The following is a 15,858-nucleotide window of genomic DNA, read 5'->3' on the forward strand; positions in this document are numbered from 1 at the left end:
GGGTTCTTGAAACATCAGTCTCCCATAACGACATAATGAACAGGTGTGAATATGTACTGTAAAAGCAGGTCATGTTAGTTGGATGATGGAAAATGGACCAGCAATACGAAAACCGGCAACTAAATATTTTTCAAGAGCCTTGGTGGCTATTTACAGTTGAGGATCAAGGTAAAACTTTATTTGACATATTATAGTCCTAATAGCATGGAAATGATAGGCACGGGGTGTCATGTCCATTCATAACTATGACATACCCATGTTGTGACACCACCTGGATTTTGTGTTATGCCGCAAGTGAGGTGACAACATAAAAATATCACTATGGCAACGGTGTCATCATGCTACACTCACTGTGGAAATGACTGTGTCAAATACGGAGCTGTGTCAGGGTCATGGATGAGAAGAGTCACGAGAATATTGTCATAGAGTTGAAATAAAACTTGATGGCTGGCTGGGAGAGACTAGAAATAGAGGAACTTGTCAAATAGGAGGAGCCTCTGCCTCGATATATCAAAGGTCAGATTTATTGTCGGGAAAATTTGAAGGCAAATGAAAAGCCTCGGTGGGTTTCCCCTGTGCCCTTGCGACTTGAAAATTGAGGGTTCTGAGGAACAGTAAGTACATGTCACATTAGGACAAGCCCAAAAACATACTCTTCCTTTTGGGACACAAAATGGTGTTTTACTGTGCAGATGTATAACACTCAAAGAAGTTAAACATAATATTAAAAAAAAAAAAAAAAAAAAGTGATTTTGTTTGAATTCCGGTGGATGTCCTAGTAGTTTAATACCACTGTACTTATAACAACAAATAATATAAAATTAAGAGCAGTTATGAAAGGTGATGAGGTGAGTGGTGGCAAATTTATGTAAATTAATGAACCGAGCACAAAATTAATTTGTTTCTGGGACGCAGTGGAGTGTCTGGACTAATATCCTGTGATCAGATGGGACTTTGTTTTGCTAAATCAGGACCAGTGTCCTGGGCTCAAAGCTGGATTATGGATACTGGTGTCATGTGACTGTGGAAACATGTCACAGTGCCCCTGTTGTGACCTGCTGTGTTGAGATGTTCAGATGGGAACTGAGGAGTTACTCATTTATAGTGATGTACGATTTAGAATGCAGGGTTATGTTAAAACTGTTCGTACCAGATTTGGCTTAGGTAATGCTTGGACCTGCAGTTTTTATTGTGGAAAAATGCAATGAAGTACTGCATGTTCTAGTTCTTCATATCATTTTGGGCTTTGGGTATTGTAATTGTTTCTATCTGTATTTGCGCTGATAAAAAGAATGTTCCCTTTTCTAATAGTCGATGTCCAAAAATATCTTTTGTTGGGAGCCAGAAAACAGCAGGTACTTGCTTTTAAGTGAATTTATTCCAAGCCTAAATCAGCACAAACAACACATTCCACTCAATCTGTTTCCAAGAATTGTTTCTTTAAGTTACTCCTTGTGTTTGCAGAGGATATTTCCCAGCAGACAGTTACTATGTTCTATATTTCATTTCCAAGCAATAAAATAACCTTAATTGTCGATGTATTGTGAGGAAAGTATTGGGCAAATGTTTTCACTGGGATCATTTCAGATTTCACCAGGGCTGTACAGAAAGTCGTTATGTAAATATTCCCACAGTTAGCCAGACGTTTTCCTGGAGTACTGGAGCTCGAAATCAGTTGAATATTGACAAAGTTGAGAGTCTCTACCAGCTCTCCCTGATCTGATAAGACGTGAAGCTTGGGTATGTTTTCGAGCTGATGTTGCAACCAATCAGTGCATACCTGGTTTCTTGACAAAGGGGGCCTTTCAAAAGTATTAATGGAAAATTACATAAATGTGTTTTTTTTTTCCTCTCTCTCTCTCTCTCTCTCTCTTTCTCTACACTCAAATGACAGTGCAGGGCCAATTAAACTGCTTATGTAAAGATAAGGGTTCTTTTATTGAGAAAGAGGGGTTTTTTTTATTCACAAAAAACGAAGCTCGGAGAATATTCTCTTCGCATTGCTGCCTGAAGCAAGTGTAATCAGCGCAACATAATGGGGACTTCCAGTCAGATTAGTAGGACCGGAGTGAATCATTAAGAAAGAAAAGTAATAAACCCACATACTCCCAAACAAACTGCGGTAATTGGTTATAGCCCACAGTCCTGCATGGAGAGGAGAGTGGATGTTCCATCGCATTGCTTGTCAGCGGAATATTGAACGCATCTGAAAGGTTTCTGGGCCTGTCGTTCTCCAGGCTGGGTCACGTGACAAGGAGAAGGGGGGGGGGGGGGGGGGGGGGGGGGGGGGGGGGGGGGGGGGGGGGGGGGGGGGGGGGGGGGGGGGGGGGGGTGAACCACAAAAAAAAAACCACAATGCTTCCGGGAATTTGAAATGAATGAGTACGTACCCCTGCCTATAAACAGAGCACTCTGCAGCACCACTGAATGGGATTTAATGGTTTAGCTCCTCTTCCTCTTCTCCGTGCTCTTTGGTACACTGGGAGCATGGAGGACGAGTTTGTTCCCCAGCCATCGTGCATTTGAGAGAACCCCCCCCCCAATCTCACTGACGAATAAATTAACGTAAAAAATTATCTTTATGTACTACTTGGGAAAATATTCCTTATTTTATCCGGTTTTTACTGAATGCATTGTAGTATCGTAGCCGGAGAAGCGCACTACATCCGCTATCTCAGGCCTTTGTTTAGCATCAGGAGTTCGACCAAGAGATCTGTAATGGGACTCTTACTGGAGGGGGGGGGGGGTGGCGTGGGTGGCATGGGTAATATCCTGTATTCAGCCCTACAAATAGGAAGTGCAGAGGTACAGGCATTGTGAACCTGATGGGCAGTAATCATAATAATAATAATCAAGTAGGGCTTCAGTGTATTGAGTTTTGATACGGTCGTCATACGCGAATATATAATACATTTCTGCAGTCGAGTTGATGAGGATTCAAACATGGTGAGGCAATGTCAGAATTACATTGTAAGGGCTGACATTTCCACTGAAATCACAAGCACACTCAGTAACTGTGCAGAGATATGCCACAGGCATACTGCATGCTTTGCATACAGTGGCAGATATAGCAGGCATTGCATAACATGGTCAGGTAAATGTGCTGTACATCCACAACCAAAATACTAGTGAACACCCGCTATCGGTAAGAATGAATTCATTTGACAGAAGGACTAGGATTTAATTTAATATAACCCTAAGGACATAACAGACTGTCAGACCTTGGAAAGCAACAGTGTGTGATGCAACAGCTTGTTTGCTGGTGTCACACACACTCATCGCGTTAAATACCTGAATTTCATTAGATTAGGCGCCATTTTTTAATACTCTCTGGCACTCCTGGCTGTGTGAGTCACCTCTGTGTTTGTACAATAGGGGACTCTTAAGACAGATGCTCTTCCCGGCACCTGTGTGACAGGGTTAAGAGAGGTGAGTTAGCATGAGGAATTTGTTTTGTGGATACAGAACCCAGAATCCAGAATTGACGTTTGCTCGATTGTACAATAGGAGAACAACTTTCATCGATGCTAGATCATCACATTTAGGGATCTTATTGACCACACTTTTTCTTTAGAAAGACAAATAAATCTTTCTCATTTTAAGGTGAAAATTCCATATAAAATGCATCTGTGTTGCTTGTGAGGATCTGCAGTGTTGCCTCAATATTGACCTCAGGCAGGAAACGTCAGATGTAGCAGAATTTACTGCAGCTGTAGTCATTTCAACACCGTTATTCCTAGTGTTGGTTTTCTCTGCTCGATCACCAATGCAAGGACAGCGTTGATGTGAGAAATGTCCGTCAGACTGTGATGTCATCCGTTGGTGGGCAGTGGGAAACGCCCCCTTGCCTGGGCCACAGGGGTCAGCAGGTCCAATCAGCTCGCTTGTAGAGCCGGGGGTTTGTGATTTTAAACCTGCAGTGGTTACCTACCCCAGGTACGGCTTACTTCTCACTTATAGGCGGATTTTCACTCTCTTCACATTGGTGCTGAAGATGCTGTCCTTTCTTTCTCTTTTCAAACGGATGCTGTCACTGAATTTTGATCGCATTTGTCCAAAAAAAAAAAAAAAAAACAAACAAGCTCAGGATCCACAACCACACACCACTTCTATTAGCAACGGCTGATTGAAGATGACTGATTTTAAATGGTCGCTGTCTGTCCCCTTTAAAAGTTATCTTTCTGTTCACCTGGCAACGAAGCATGACGGCGTTTTATGTTCAGCTGTGGCCCAGTAACTGTGATTACTTCCTGAAAGCCAGGCTAAAAAAGTCTACAGCTGTGCAATGTCAAAGACCAAAGCAAGCAGGACTTCAGAAGCAAAAAGCACGTTCCCTAGAACCTTGTTAGCTTGGAACAGCCGCGGCTAGCGGGCTAGCCTTGCAGAACTGCATTCACGTTCACCCATATGACTAGTTTAAAGGTCTGCAGTGGTGGAGGTTTAGTATAATGGGTAAGGAACTGGTCTTGTAACCAAAAGGTCACAGGTTTGATTCCCAGGTAGGTTACTGCCGTTGTACCATTGAGCCAAGGTACTTAACCCGCATCGCATTAGTATATGTCCAGTGTGTGAGAGAGGGCACGCCTGGGGTCGGACCCGTTAAAGTAACGAGGAAGGTAATCTAAGGAAACCCCGCTGTTCTTCCTCCTCCAGGGGACGATGAGGAGGGGAGGCGGGCGCTGGTTCTGAGCTACCCGCAGTACTGCCGGTACCGGTCCGTCGTCGCCCGGCTGCGGGAGAGACCGTCCTCCCTGCTGATGGACCAGGTGGTCCTGGCGCTGGGCGGGATCGCCTCCCTCAGCGGCCGCACGCGGATCCTGTACTGCCGGGACACCTTCGAGCACCCCACGCTCATCCAGAACGAGAGCATCAGCGAAGAATTCGGTGAGTGCCTTTCGCCAACGCGTCCTCCCGAATTAACAGAGGAACGTGTGACACAGCGAGCGTTTCGCGTAAATGGGCGACTTGGCTCTTCAGTTTGAATCCGTCTTTTTCTCAGGAAACAGTTATAATTTAATTGAGAAAACTGTGTGGAATTGTACATTCAGGCATATTCACACACTTGACTATAGTTGTGGTATAGTGTGGTATAGTGTGACTTCACCCTGTAAGAAGAAATCATGCACCCATTTTTGGATATAAGTTATATTATACAGGCTTGGGAACGTTTTTGGCAGCATTTATTAGGTAGTAAAGAAATGTTACTTGAAATCTGTGAAATGTACTGGTAGTAGTTAAGTAGTACCATTCCTGTAAAATATGGCAATTGGTTGCGATTAGTCTGCTTTTCCATAATCACTAAATCAATCAACCAGTCAATGAACCTTTTGTCCCTTTAGGAAATTTGTTTTTGGGATACAGAACCCAAAATCCAGAATTGATGTGTGCTCGATTATACAATAGCAGAACAACTTTCATTGATACTTGATCATCACATTTTGGGATCTTTTGACTATGCTTTTTCTTTAGAAAGACAAATAAATCTTACTCATTTTAAGGCGATAATGACATCTAAAATGCATCTATGTTGCTTACGGGGATCTGTAGTATTGCTTCAATATTGACTTAATCGGTCAAGCAGGAAACGTTCGATGTAGCTGAATTTCCAGAGAGGGGAAGGCTCAGTTGTCCAGAGCGGGAGCTAAACTTTGAATGGCTCAGAACAAACCCAAATATGGTCTGCACTTTAATGGAGAAGGCATTTACACTGCAGCTGTAGTAGCATTTCAACACGATAATTCCTTGCGTTGGTTTTCTCTGCTCGATCACCGATGGAAGGACGGTGTCGATGTGAGAAACATCTCATGCTATAAACGCTGTACTTCCGTAGCCGAAATAAAACAAATAACGTGATTCTGTGAGATTTTACTGTCGTGCGTCGATTTATAGGAATGCAATTTTGCTTTAATTCTCCACAGACCACAGTAAAGTATGTCAACAAGGGATAATAGACCCAATGTAAAAGTAGTCTTTATGTTAACATTTCAGAATAATTTTGTTTATTGAAGCCTGCTCGGATTGCATGATGCCGTGGTTCACACAGGGGTCGCAATGCTGTGTCGGCTAAAACGGTATGGATTGTGTTTTGGGAGAAAGATTTATGCGAGCACTTTTGAGATTGCGTTCTTGAAGCGGTTTTTATTCTTTAAATGACTATCTTGGCTGAAATGTGCTTTTAAAACAAAACTGTAGCTCAGAGCTTTCTTGAATCATGTTGCTTGATATCCATACAAATGGTGAAACAAGCCAAGAGATTTTTTTATGTTTTAAAAGAGGCAATCGGTAAGAAAGTTGGAACCTGAGAGAGAAGATAAGTGGGAAGCAATTTCATTCTTCTGGAAAATGCATTATAAATAGCAGTGTGCCGGCTGACATTTTAACAAAGGAGCCAAATGATTCCACAATACCTTTCAGTCAAACGGGGTTTTTGTTTTCTCGCTGATGTCAGGGTTATTGGCTATAGCGTTTCTTACATCTTTGACCTCATGGCACCTTGTTAGGTTCTTCCTCTTCTTAGGAGAAACACAAAATCCACTATCTGGCCCATGTTTTTTTGGGGGGGGGGGGGGGGTGGGCGGTAGGGGGGGGGATGAAGGCTAGGGGTGTTGTGCAGCAACTGGTTGAGGAGAACTGGAAGGGACGCCCCAACCAACCATTGCAGTTCACAGAACCATGTGATACCCGCATCTATACTGCCTGGATACGTTACAGTCCAGGTCCGTGCGTTTTAAATGTGTGTCCCCCCATTAACACCAGCCAGGGGAAACAAACAGTGTGTGGATTTGGGTTCCCGCTCAGAAGGCCCAGCTGTGAGAGATGAGACGTGAAAACCTTGGACAGACATTAGGGTCTCATTCAGCAGTGCACTGTGGGTAATCACTCAGCTATTTGCTTTGAATCATTCTCTACTTTTGGCTTTGGGGTCTAGAGCAGAAAGGGCGTACTTTTATGGGCTTGATATTTTTACATCGGTGTGTATGAAATTATAAATACCAATGATGTCATGAAAAAACAACCTTGTATCTCTATTTCTGAGTTATGTATGAAAGGATCAAAGGATTGCATCATCAGATGGGTCCTGTCTGTGTTTCATGGCTCTGTGTCTGATAAAGTTTATTCAGAATGCCAGGCAACAGTCTTTTCAGTCTAACGTAATAACAAAATAACTTTTTCTCATTTCCTGAAGATGTGACTTTGGAGAGATAAAAGGTTTTTTTATTCTGCTGACAATCTGTTAGTCTAACCCTTTTATGCACCTTGGCTTGACTAATTCATTTAATTGGCTCATTAAATATTTGGGTGTGCGTTTACAAGCCCTACCTGCGCTGTGTCTAACCTTATATCCTCAATCCCATTTGCTGATTAAACCACTGCATACTCTTATCTCCCTCTTAAACCAAAGATGGAACAAGTAAAACCTGCAGGCTGTCTTGTAGGTTTATGTTCAGAGCACTGCTCTCAGTTTAGACTCTGATGGCCTGAACTTGTACATATGTGCTTCTGTCTTAGTCACAGTATCTGCTAAACACCTACATGTTACCGTATGTGCTTTAAGCTTGAAGTTTATATTTTTAAAAACCCAACGGCCTGGGTTTAAAATGGCACTTGCAGGGGTGAAAAGGTTTGTTTTTTTTGTTTTTTTTTTAAAAACATGGATGAGTGTGAAAATGCTGTTAGTGCTGAACTGTGTTTTTTTTAGACGCCTGTCTTGTAGCATTTTTATTCTTTTAACTCAGGTAAATTTGGGATGACTGATTCTGTTCCCGTTCATCGTGGGAGTAGCAGCTGCAGTAATAGCTCCTGACTTGCAGAAAACGCTGAGATGCATTGACTCATTAAAATGCAGATTCGGCCATTTTCAGCGTTTGTGTTTTCGTGTCCGTTGTCGCACCCGGGAGAACTCGAACGGCATGCAGATCTGTGAATAATACAGACGTGTTATTGGTCTTTACTGTGTCATATTATTCTTAAGGGAAACACCCTCCTCTGTATTTAATTACTGCTACAAACAAGTAAAAACAACCATATGCCATTATTAATGTGATAGAAATAGCATGGCTTAATATTAATATGTAAAGTGGCGGTGGGGGGGGGGGGGGGGGGGGGAGTAGTAACTGCACCATAAGCAATGCAAACAGTAGTCACTGTAATATGTTATTTGATGAACTATTCTGGCAATCTTATAATTTGTGTTGTTACTGTAGTGCATCCACATTGTTATGTCCTAAAAGTACGCTGTTATTGTCCCTTTGTGTTGAGCTTCACTTATCATGGCTGGTTTCTTAATGCTTCATGGGGTAAACTCTCTTTGTGTTCTGCCCCGAACAGCCCTCTGTGGCTGATGTGTATTTATAGAATGAGTTTCGCATAATAATGAAGGGTATATGAATGATACCCTGTGAGGAAGACGCTTCACACTCCCATTGATCAGACTGCCTCCGCAGAAGCTTTTAATTTCAGCCTTTACAAATCAAACTGTGCAAAAAAATAAAACACGACACACACTGTATATCATCTCTCTGTGACTCACATTATACGAGTCTGGAAAGTTTTACGTTCCGTATTATTTACGGAGTCATTTTCTTGTCGTGTTTATCAAAAGTGTTTTGAAGTAAGAATATGGGATTCCTTTTCCACTGAACCGAAGGATCGTTTTGGTTCGTTTACAAAACTTATGTATAATTGCCGGGGGGGGGGCGGGGGTATGATAGGAGGAATCCATGTAGGCTTAATAGAAGAAAACGGATATTGTCTTGCATCTCAGGAGACTTACTCAGGATAATATTTGCTCTTTCCAAGTAACATCAAAAATATGCAGAGCTTTTCAGAGAATGTCACTGAATGGAATATTAGACTCTGGGGAAAAGTGCAAAGTTAGCAAGCACGTCTTAAACGGGAAAAAAAAGTGCTTCATGGAACCTTTGAATAATTAGAAAGTGCACAGAGACATACCTGTTCACAGTGTAACACAACATCAAGAACAACTTGTTCCGCCTGCCAATAATCCAAGAAAGGTAAACAGATTTACCTTTTACCCAGTTCCTCCTGCCCAGCAAATGCAGCCCAGCACAGAGGCATGGGGTGTGAATTAGCAGTCTGATTTAGCGTGTAGCTGTTTGCTCAATGATCTTTTCATGCTGTTTGCATTTACCGCTTCTGTTGGTCACACTGAATATTGAACTGGATTTTGGCATTGAAAATAGGGAAAGCTCTACCCCTGTGGTTTGCTTGTTTGTCTGTTTTTTGTGTACAGAACAGAGCCGATTACATTTGGAGAAGAGAAAAACAGGAATTTATAGTAGGGGGAATTTTATTAGGAGTCGGCAGATTTAATGCAGGTTATTAATACTATCCAGAGGTTCCAAACATATCTATTTCCTCAGTGCCGCGAAACCCGTGGATATTTCTGAATATAAATGATATAATGATTGAATGTACCAGAGCGTGGATTGTATGCACAGTTATGTAAACACCATAAAGAAATGCATCGCCTCCTCTGTGTTTGCTAAGACTTTAGAGCCACTGAGGAGTGTGTAGACTGAGCATATATATTATTCTAATATATAATATATATATTATTTGCATTATTCTAATATAGTACACCTGGTGTTGGATCCTGGCTTTATTCTGGCAGCTGATTGGCCGAAGCTGAGATCAGGCTGACTCAGTTTTACACACTATTTCCTGCATCCAGTGCTCCCTTATATGATCTTATATCCGGTTTGTATTAACTATAGGTCATGAATTTTTTAAACAACCCTACCGTATGCCTTATTCTCATGAATAAGAATATAGAATCAAGGAGAAATTGATATGATTTTTTTTCTTCAGTGACAGCAATTTCCATTTTTCTCTCCAAGGTAATAGACATTTTTTCTTTTCTTTTTTTGATATATCTGAAAAACATTTTACTCCGGGTTTGGCATTTGCATAATTGACATGGTGAATTGCAGTATTCCCATATTGTTTTTAACGAGAACCAGGCAACCCATTCACATGCGCATTAATATGGCCTTCTGTAGTGAATAGCAGTGAGGAATTCACTGTGTGCTGCGCATGAAAAACAAACAATGAGATGGGGGGGGGGGGGGGCATTATGAATATTTAATCCTGTGCTTTGTCCGGTACGTCTGCAGGATCAGAGAGCTGTGAGCACAGACACAGGGTCAGAGAACTGTGGGCACAGACACAGGGTCAGGGAGCTGTGAGCACAGACACAGGGTCAGAGAGCTGTGAGCACAGACACAGGGTCAGGGAGCTGTGAGCACAGACACAGGGTCAGAGAGCTGTGAGCACAGACACAGGGTCAGAGAGCTTTGAGCACAGACACAGGGTCAGAGAGATGTGAGCACAGACACAGGGTCAGAGAGCTGTGAGCACAGACACAGGGCCCAGTCTGCACAGGGTCAGAGAGCTGTGAGCACAGACATAGGGTCAGGGAGCTGTGAGCACAGACACAGGGTCAGAGAGCTGTGGGCACAGACACAGGGTCAGGGAGCTGAGAGCACAGGGCCCAGTGTTCAGTGTTCAGTGATTAGTGCTGTGTTTGGAAACGGGAGCCTCGCAGGTGTAAAGGCTCCATGGTGTGGGCCTGAGGGGCAAGGTTTAAACAGGCACTCTGTCTGGCCTCATTAATCCCAAACGCCAGCCCTGAGGGACGGGCTGCCTTGTTCAGGCGCTGGCAGAGGCGTTTAGCGGCATTTGCGACATTGAGACCCTCTTTCCTGAGAGCCCAGTAAATCTTTTTTTTAAGGGACGCCGAGTGATTTCTGACTGGGAAGTAGGTGCTGGATCCTCTCTGAGATTAGTAATCAAAATGATATTGAGACGGGGTGGCATGGGGAATTCACCAAGCTGAATCACTCAGGGGAAGGGGCATTTCTTTTACCATTGATGTTGATGTGTATACACCACATGCAAAATTCAGGAGGACGTATTTTTGGTTTTTGTTACTGAGGCCAGAAAATGAAGCTGGATTGTGATAAAAAAAACATTTTATATACTTTTTTTTTCTGTGTGAAAAAGTTTGGAAAACTTTGCGTTCTTGTGATTTTGGAGGGCTGTGACCACATTTTTGCAAAAACGTTTACAGCACGGAAAATGGATGAATGTGATCTCTTTGCAGTATACCTGGGGGCTTTAGTGGTTTGGGAGCGGCGAACACGCACAGCTGAAAAACATGTGCACGATCGTGTATTTCATCACAGCCCCGTCGCTACAGCGTTCCAGAATGTTGTAATAACGTTCCGCAGCAGCTGAGACGTAACCGTATACTCTGTTTGTGGAATTCTTCTGCTGCTGAAGAGGAGGGAAGAAGCGATGTAACATTTCCCAGCAACTGTTCGGCATCCATTACGTCAAATTCACGGGAGGATGGCCCCTGTTTTTCCCATAATGCCAGTGTGCGCCTTTGCAGGTCAATGCTCAGACAAGCTGTGAATTTATTTTCAAAAAACTTTATTGAGGTGCTGTGAAAATGGTGCATGGGAGAATTCCGTCAGCATAACCCTGACGATTGTCCAGCGGGCGTACGGGACGTGTCCCGGTCCGTGTGATGCCGTTTGCCTCAACATCAGCTCACAAAGGCGCGTTTCTTAAACTCTCCACGTTGGGGCTGTCAGGTGCATACATGGAGACGATGGCTGTGATTTTCAGGGGCCCTGCTGATGGAGCCGCTGGTTCTGTATGAAATAATAATGGCGTTCATTTTGCTTGCCCGGAATGAACCATATTTTAACCCTGATTTTTTTTTGAAGTGGCTCTGTTATTTTTAGAGTCTATGATTTGGGCTAATGCCTTCCGGATCGTTCTCACAAGTCAGGAAGCGCCGCTCCTTGCTGTAAGTCCTTGGTCTTGAGATGGAAAGTCGATGCTCGGCTTTATTCTGACGAACAAGCAGCGTGTCGAGGCTCCAATTTTTAAATGTTTTTTTTTCCCTTCTTTGTTTCCACAGTGGTTATTAACTTTGAAGATATACCCTTTGTATGAAGTGCATTGATTTGTAATTCTGCACTGAGGAAGAAAACGTTGAGCTTGATTTTTTTAGTGCCTCCAATCCTCAACAGGCGACTTAAGGGGGGGTATGAATTATTCATGGCCAAAAAAAAAATAAAAAATGGAACCTACCTTTCAAAGCTCCTGTCTCGTTTTTATGCCACCGATAAAAATGACTGTTTTATGGACATAAAAAGTCACTTAAAGCCCGATGCAGTATTTGATTATTATTTCTGAATCTCTGAATCTCTGTAAGGTCGCACTCTGGCTGAGGTGCTCTGGTTGTTTGTTGCTTCTAAGCGGATTGGTGGGAGTGATTTATTACCAGACTGACATACGTCGCCCCCCCCACCCCCCCCCCGCCCCCCCCCCCCCCCACCGAACATTTGATGAGTTTGAATATGTGGTTCTGAAGTAACACACACGTGCACACACACAAACACACACTCTCTCACACACTCACACACACACTTACATATACCCATGTACACACACAGACGCACACACACACACTCACACACACATATACCCATGTACAAACACGCACACACACACACACACACACACACACACACACACGCGCACATACACACACACACACACACACACACACACACATATACCCATGTACACACACACACATGCACACATATACCCATGTACAAACACGCACACACACGCACACACAGTCCAGGAGTGTGAGAGGAGTGGGGGCTGCTCCCGGTTCCAGCCCCCAAAGAGGTCTTTCTCCTGACACTCAACAATGCGATGGTCGCTGACGGACGGAGGTCGCGTTTTAAAGATGCTGTCGCTCGGGCCCTGACACACTCCACGTGAAAGAGCTCAAAATTGTAATTTAATCTGCCCATTTAGAAAAAAAAAAGAGAAAAGTTAATCTCTTAGAGTGCTTGCCTCAAACCCCCCTCTGCTCAAACGGGCCCAAAACCTCTTCACTCGTTCCCCTTCATGAACAGTTGTCGTTTTGGACGGTGATTTGCTATGAAGATTTTTATCTCTCTTTTTTTCTTTCTTCCTTTTTTTGTGGGGGGGGGGGGGGTATGGGGGTTGGTGTGCAGAGGCCTCCAGACCTGTAGTTGAGTTCTGTTGTAAAAGTTGTTGCTAATATCTAGTGAATGTCAAAGCCAGACGTGGCTGCTTTCGGGAGCAGAGCGCAATGAGCTGTATATGCAAAGGCATGCTGTTTGTGGAACAGTCAGAACAAGCCTCTTTAAATTAATAAAACAAATTAAGAGATGGATCATGGAAAGTATTAAATTGTATGCGGTATTATTATTATTAGCTAGTGGATGACTTAAGTGCTCCAGTAATTATGCAATTTTTGATTATTACCCAGAAATGTTTCAATTTTACTGGCAGCCCATTAAAATGAGCACATTTTATTAATGTATGAGTTCATTTCTCCAGGTAGTCCTTGATTTACACAATGTGATTTCACCGTAATGGATAACATCTGGGTGGATTTCTGCTACAAGCTTGCTTCTTATGCGAGGCACATTGTATGAATTTAAAATAAAAAAGAAATCCAGCCCACTCTGTCTGTGAAATGAATGTGGAACATTTTTGAAGGCTGTGTGTTTTGATTCTGCGTGATTGCGTAATGTATTTCTTCAAATTCCCCCGGAGGGTTCTCAGCTTACTGCAGCCCTGCTCTTTTATCATCAATTTCATCCTTAAAAGGGGATTTTTTTTTCTGTCTAAACAATAGCCAATAAGCACAGCAGCCATAGCAAAGCTGCTTTGAGAGGGACTTAACATGTGAACTGCTCAGATGGGTATTTTTAGACCAGGAAACTGATTAATCTTTCTTTTTTCTTCCCCTGTTTCCTTCCATGGCTGTGTCATGCAGCATTTTTTTTTTTTTTGAGGAAGGGATGAGGCGAGGGGAAGGTAATGCATGTTAAAAAAATCACAGTGGGATTCTGGGATTTAAAGGAAGGTCAAAGTTATTAGTTTAGAGGTCAAAGTTCTATTAGCCCCGGTTCAAAGCTCCGAGCATTGACTCTGTGACTGTGATGCCCGTTAATGAGCAGTGGTGACACTTAACGGAGATCAGGAGGGTGTCACATGACCTGCCGCAAATTTCAGGAACAGAAGGGGAACAGCCTCACTCTTTGTCTCCGAGCTCAGCCAGAAAAAAATAAGTTAATAGTTTTCAAAGTCACCCCTGGAGTAATTGGTCTTTATGTGCCTTTCAAAAAGAATACAAATTATTTCTGTGAATGTTTGGAAATTTCATTGCATATTTGTTGCAAAGATTTTGCCATTTCTGCAAAACAAAACCAAAAGGACCAGACCCAGTAGTGCGACAAATTTACACAAAAGATCACAGAGAGTTTGTTGGGTTGGCCATCGATAAGGTATGAACACATTAATGCCCAAGTGTAATTTTGAGCAATGCAGACTGTGTTGAAGAATTAGTGAATCATATTTTCAGTTTTCTTTTCTTTTTTGTAAAACCCATTCTGGAATATCATTCTCTTAAGAATTCTCAGCTGCGTAGTTTATATTTTCACAGCAATTATCTGTCTGCTTGGCCTACTTTGGCACAGATTTGACGAGTGCTCTGTGTGAATGACAATTGCTGTGCAACTACGTATGGAACGATGAAAGTATTTTTTTGTCCGTTTTACTGCATGGATGTCATATTTATCATACTAACATATGTAGAGGCCGTTGTTTTCATTATTGTGTCGGTTATGCGTGCGCATAGCATGCACCCATTCATGCGGAAATAACAGGCGGCCACGTACGCTGGAGACTTGTACGCGCACAGCTCTAATAGGCTAGCGCTTCAGTTAGTCCATTAGTTTCCCCGCTCTGCTCTCCTCTTTGTGCGCGGAAGAATACTCGGCCAAATCGCGCCTCATTTTGGGAAAATGAACGCCGACGCAAGCGCACTGTATCAACAAGGCAGTTTGAAAGGAATAATTACGACATGACGGAGCTTCATTTTGGCATTCATCGTGATGAGTCGTCACGGTCTTCTGTTCTGTTCTGTTCGAGCTGGCATGCCATAAATTCTCACTTTGGCATCCTGTTTGCGACTTGCAACCACAAAAAACCTGAAGTACCGAAAGATTACAAAACACTAATGAAAATATTGTTTTTTTTCTACTTCCCTTAGGCTTTTCGGTTGGTGAAATTCTTGAATAAAAATATTTTCAGCACACGCCCATGTAATTGTCAAAACGAAGCATGGAATTGCTTACATTTCACACACAAGTCTAAGGCAGTAAGTCGTGGTGCTTCTGTGCTTGTTTAAGTCAAACGGCAGCATTGTCCCCCAGTGGTACTTCAGCTGTGTCGGTTTTACCGGACAGCGAGGGCATTTATTACCGCAGTTGTTACAAACCAGTGGAATAAATGCAAATTATTTTTCACTTGACACATGCAAATATTTGATGGGCGATCCCACGAAGGCCATCTTTCACAGTTTTGTCAGAGGAATTTTTACAGTTGTCTCAGCATTCAGGAGCATGATCAGACCTGAGTGATGTAATGTCGGAGTCATACATCACAATTACAAAAGACTGTTATTCCGTGCAGCGAGTTCACAACTCTCCGTGTAACCAGGGGGCCCTCGATCACGCTGAAATCCTAGCTAATGGCGTTAAACTTGATTCCCGGCGGTTTCCCCTTGTTTCTAAATGTTGTGTTGGTGGGATTTTGAGTACACTGGGGTGTGGGGGGTGTTAGATGTCATTGATTTAATAACAGAGCCAATGAACAGTACTCAACGAGACCTGCTTTTCCTCAAGTTAAACGCTTTTTTTTTTTTTTTTTGGTTGTGAATGAATTCATAAAGCTGACAATAAAGTCCTTTGAAGAGTTTAATTGCCTCTT

The 15,858-nt window shown here is 42.8% G+C and overlaps 1 protein-coding gene across 1 annotated transcript in view; it reads left to right on the forward strand.

Moving 5' to 3' along the window:
• The window catches only part of LOC118218404 (AT-rich interactive domain-containing protein 5B-like), a 77,858-nt gene that overhangs the window by 25,650 nt on the left and 36,350 nt on the right, over positions 1 to 15,858 (forward strand). Inside the window, exon 4 of the mRNA XM_035401031.1 lies at positions 4,654 to 4,884. Within this exon, the coding sequence (XP_035256922.1) occupies positions 4,654 to 4,884 (231 nt within the window). The remainder of the gene's footprint in view (positions 1 to 4,653; positions 4,885 to 15,858) is intronic.

Source organism: Anguilla anguilla, chromosome 18 (genome assembly GCF_013347855.1).
Source record: "Anguilla anguilla isolate fAngAng1 chromosome 18, fAngAng1.pri, whole genome shotgun sequence".
In the NCBI taxonomy this organism is placed as follows: domain Eukaryota; kingdom Metazoa; phylum Chordata; class Actinopteri; order Anguilliformes; family Anguillidae; genus Anguilla; species Anguilla anguilla.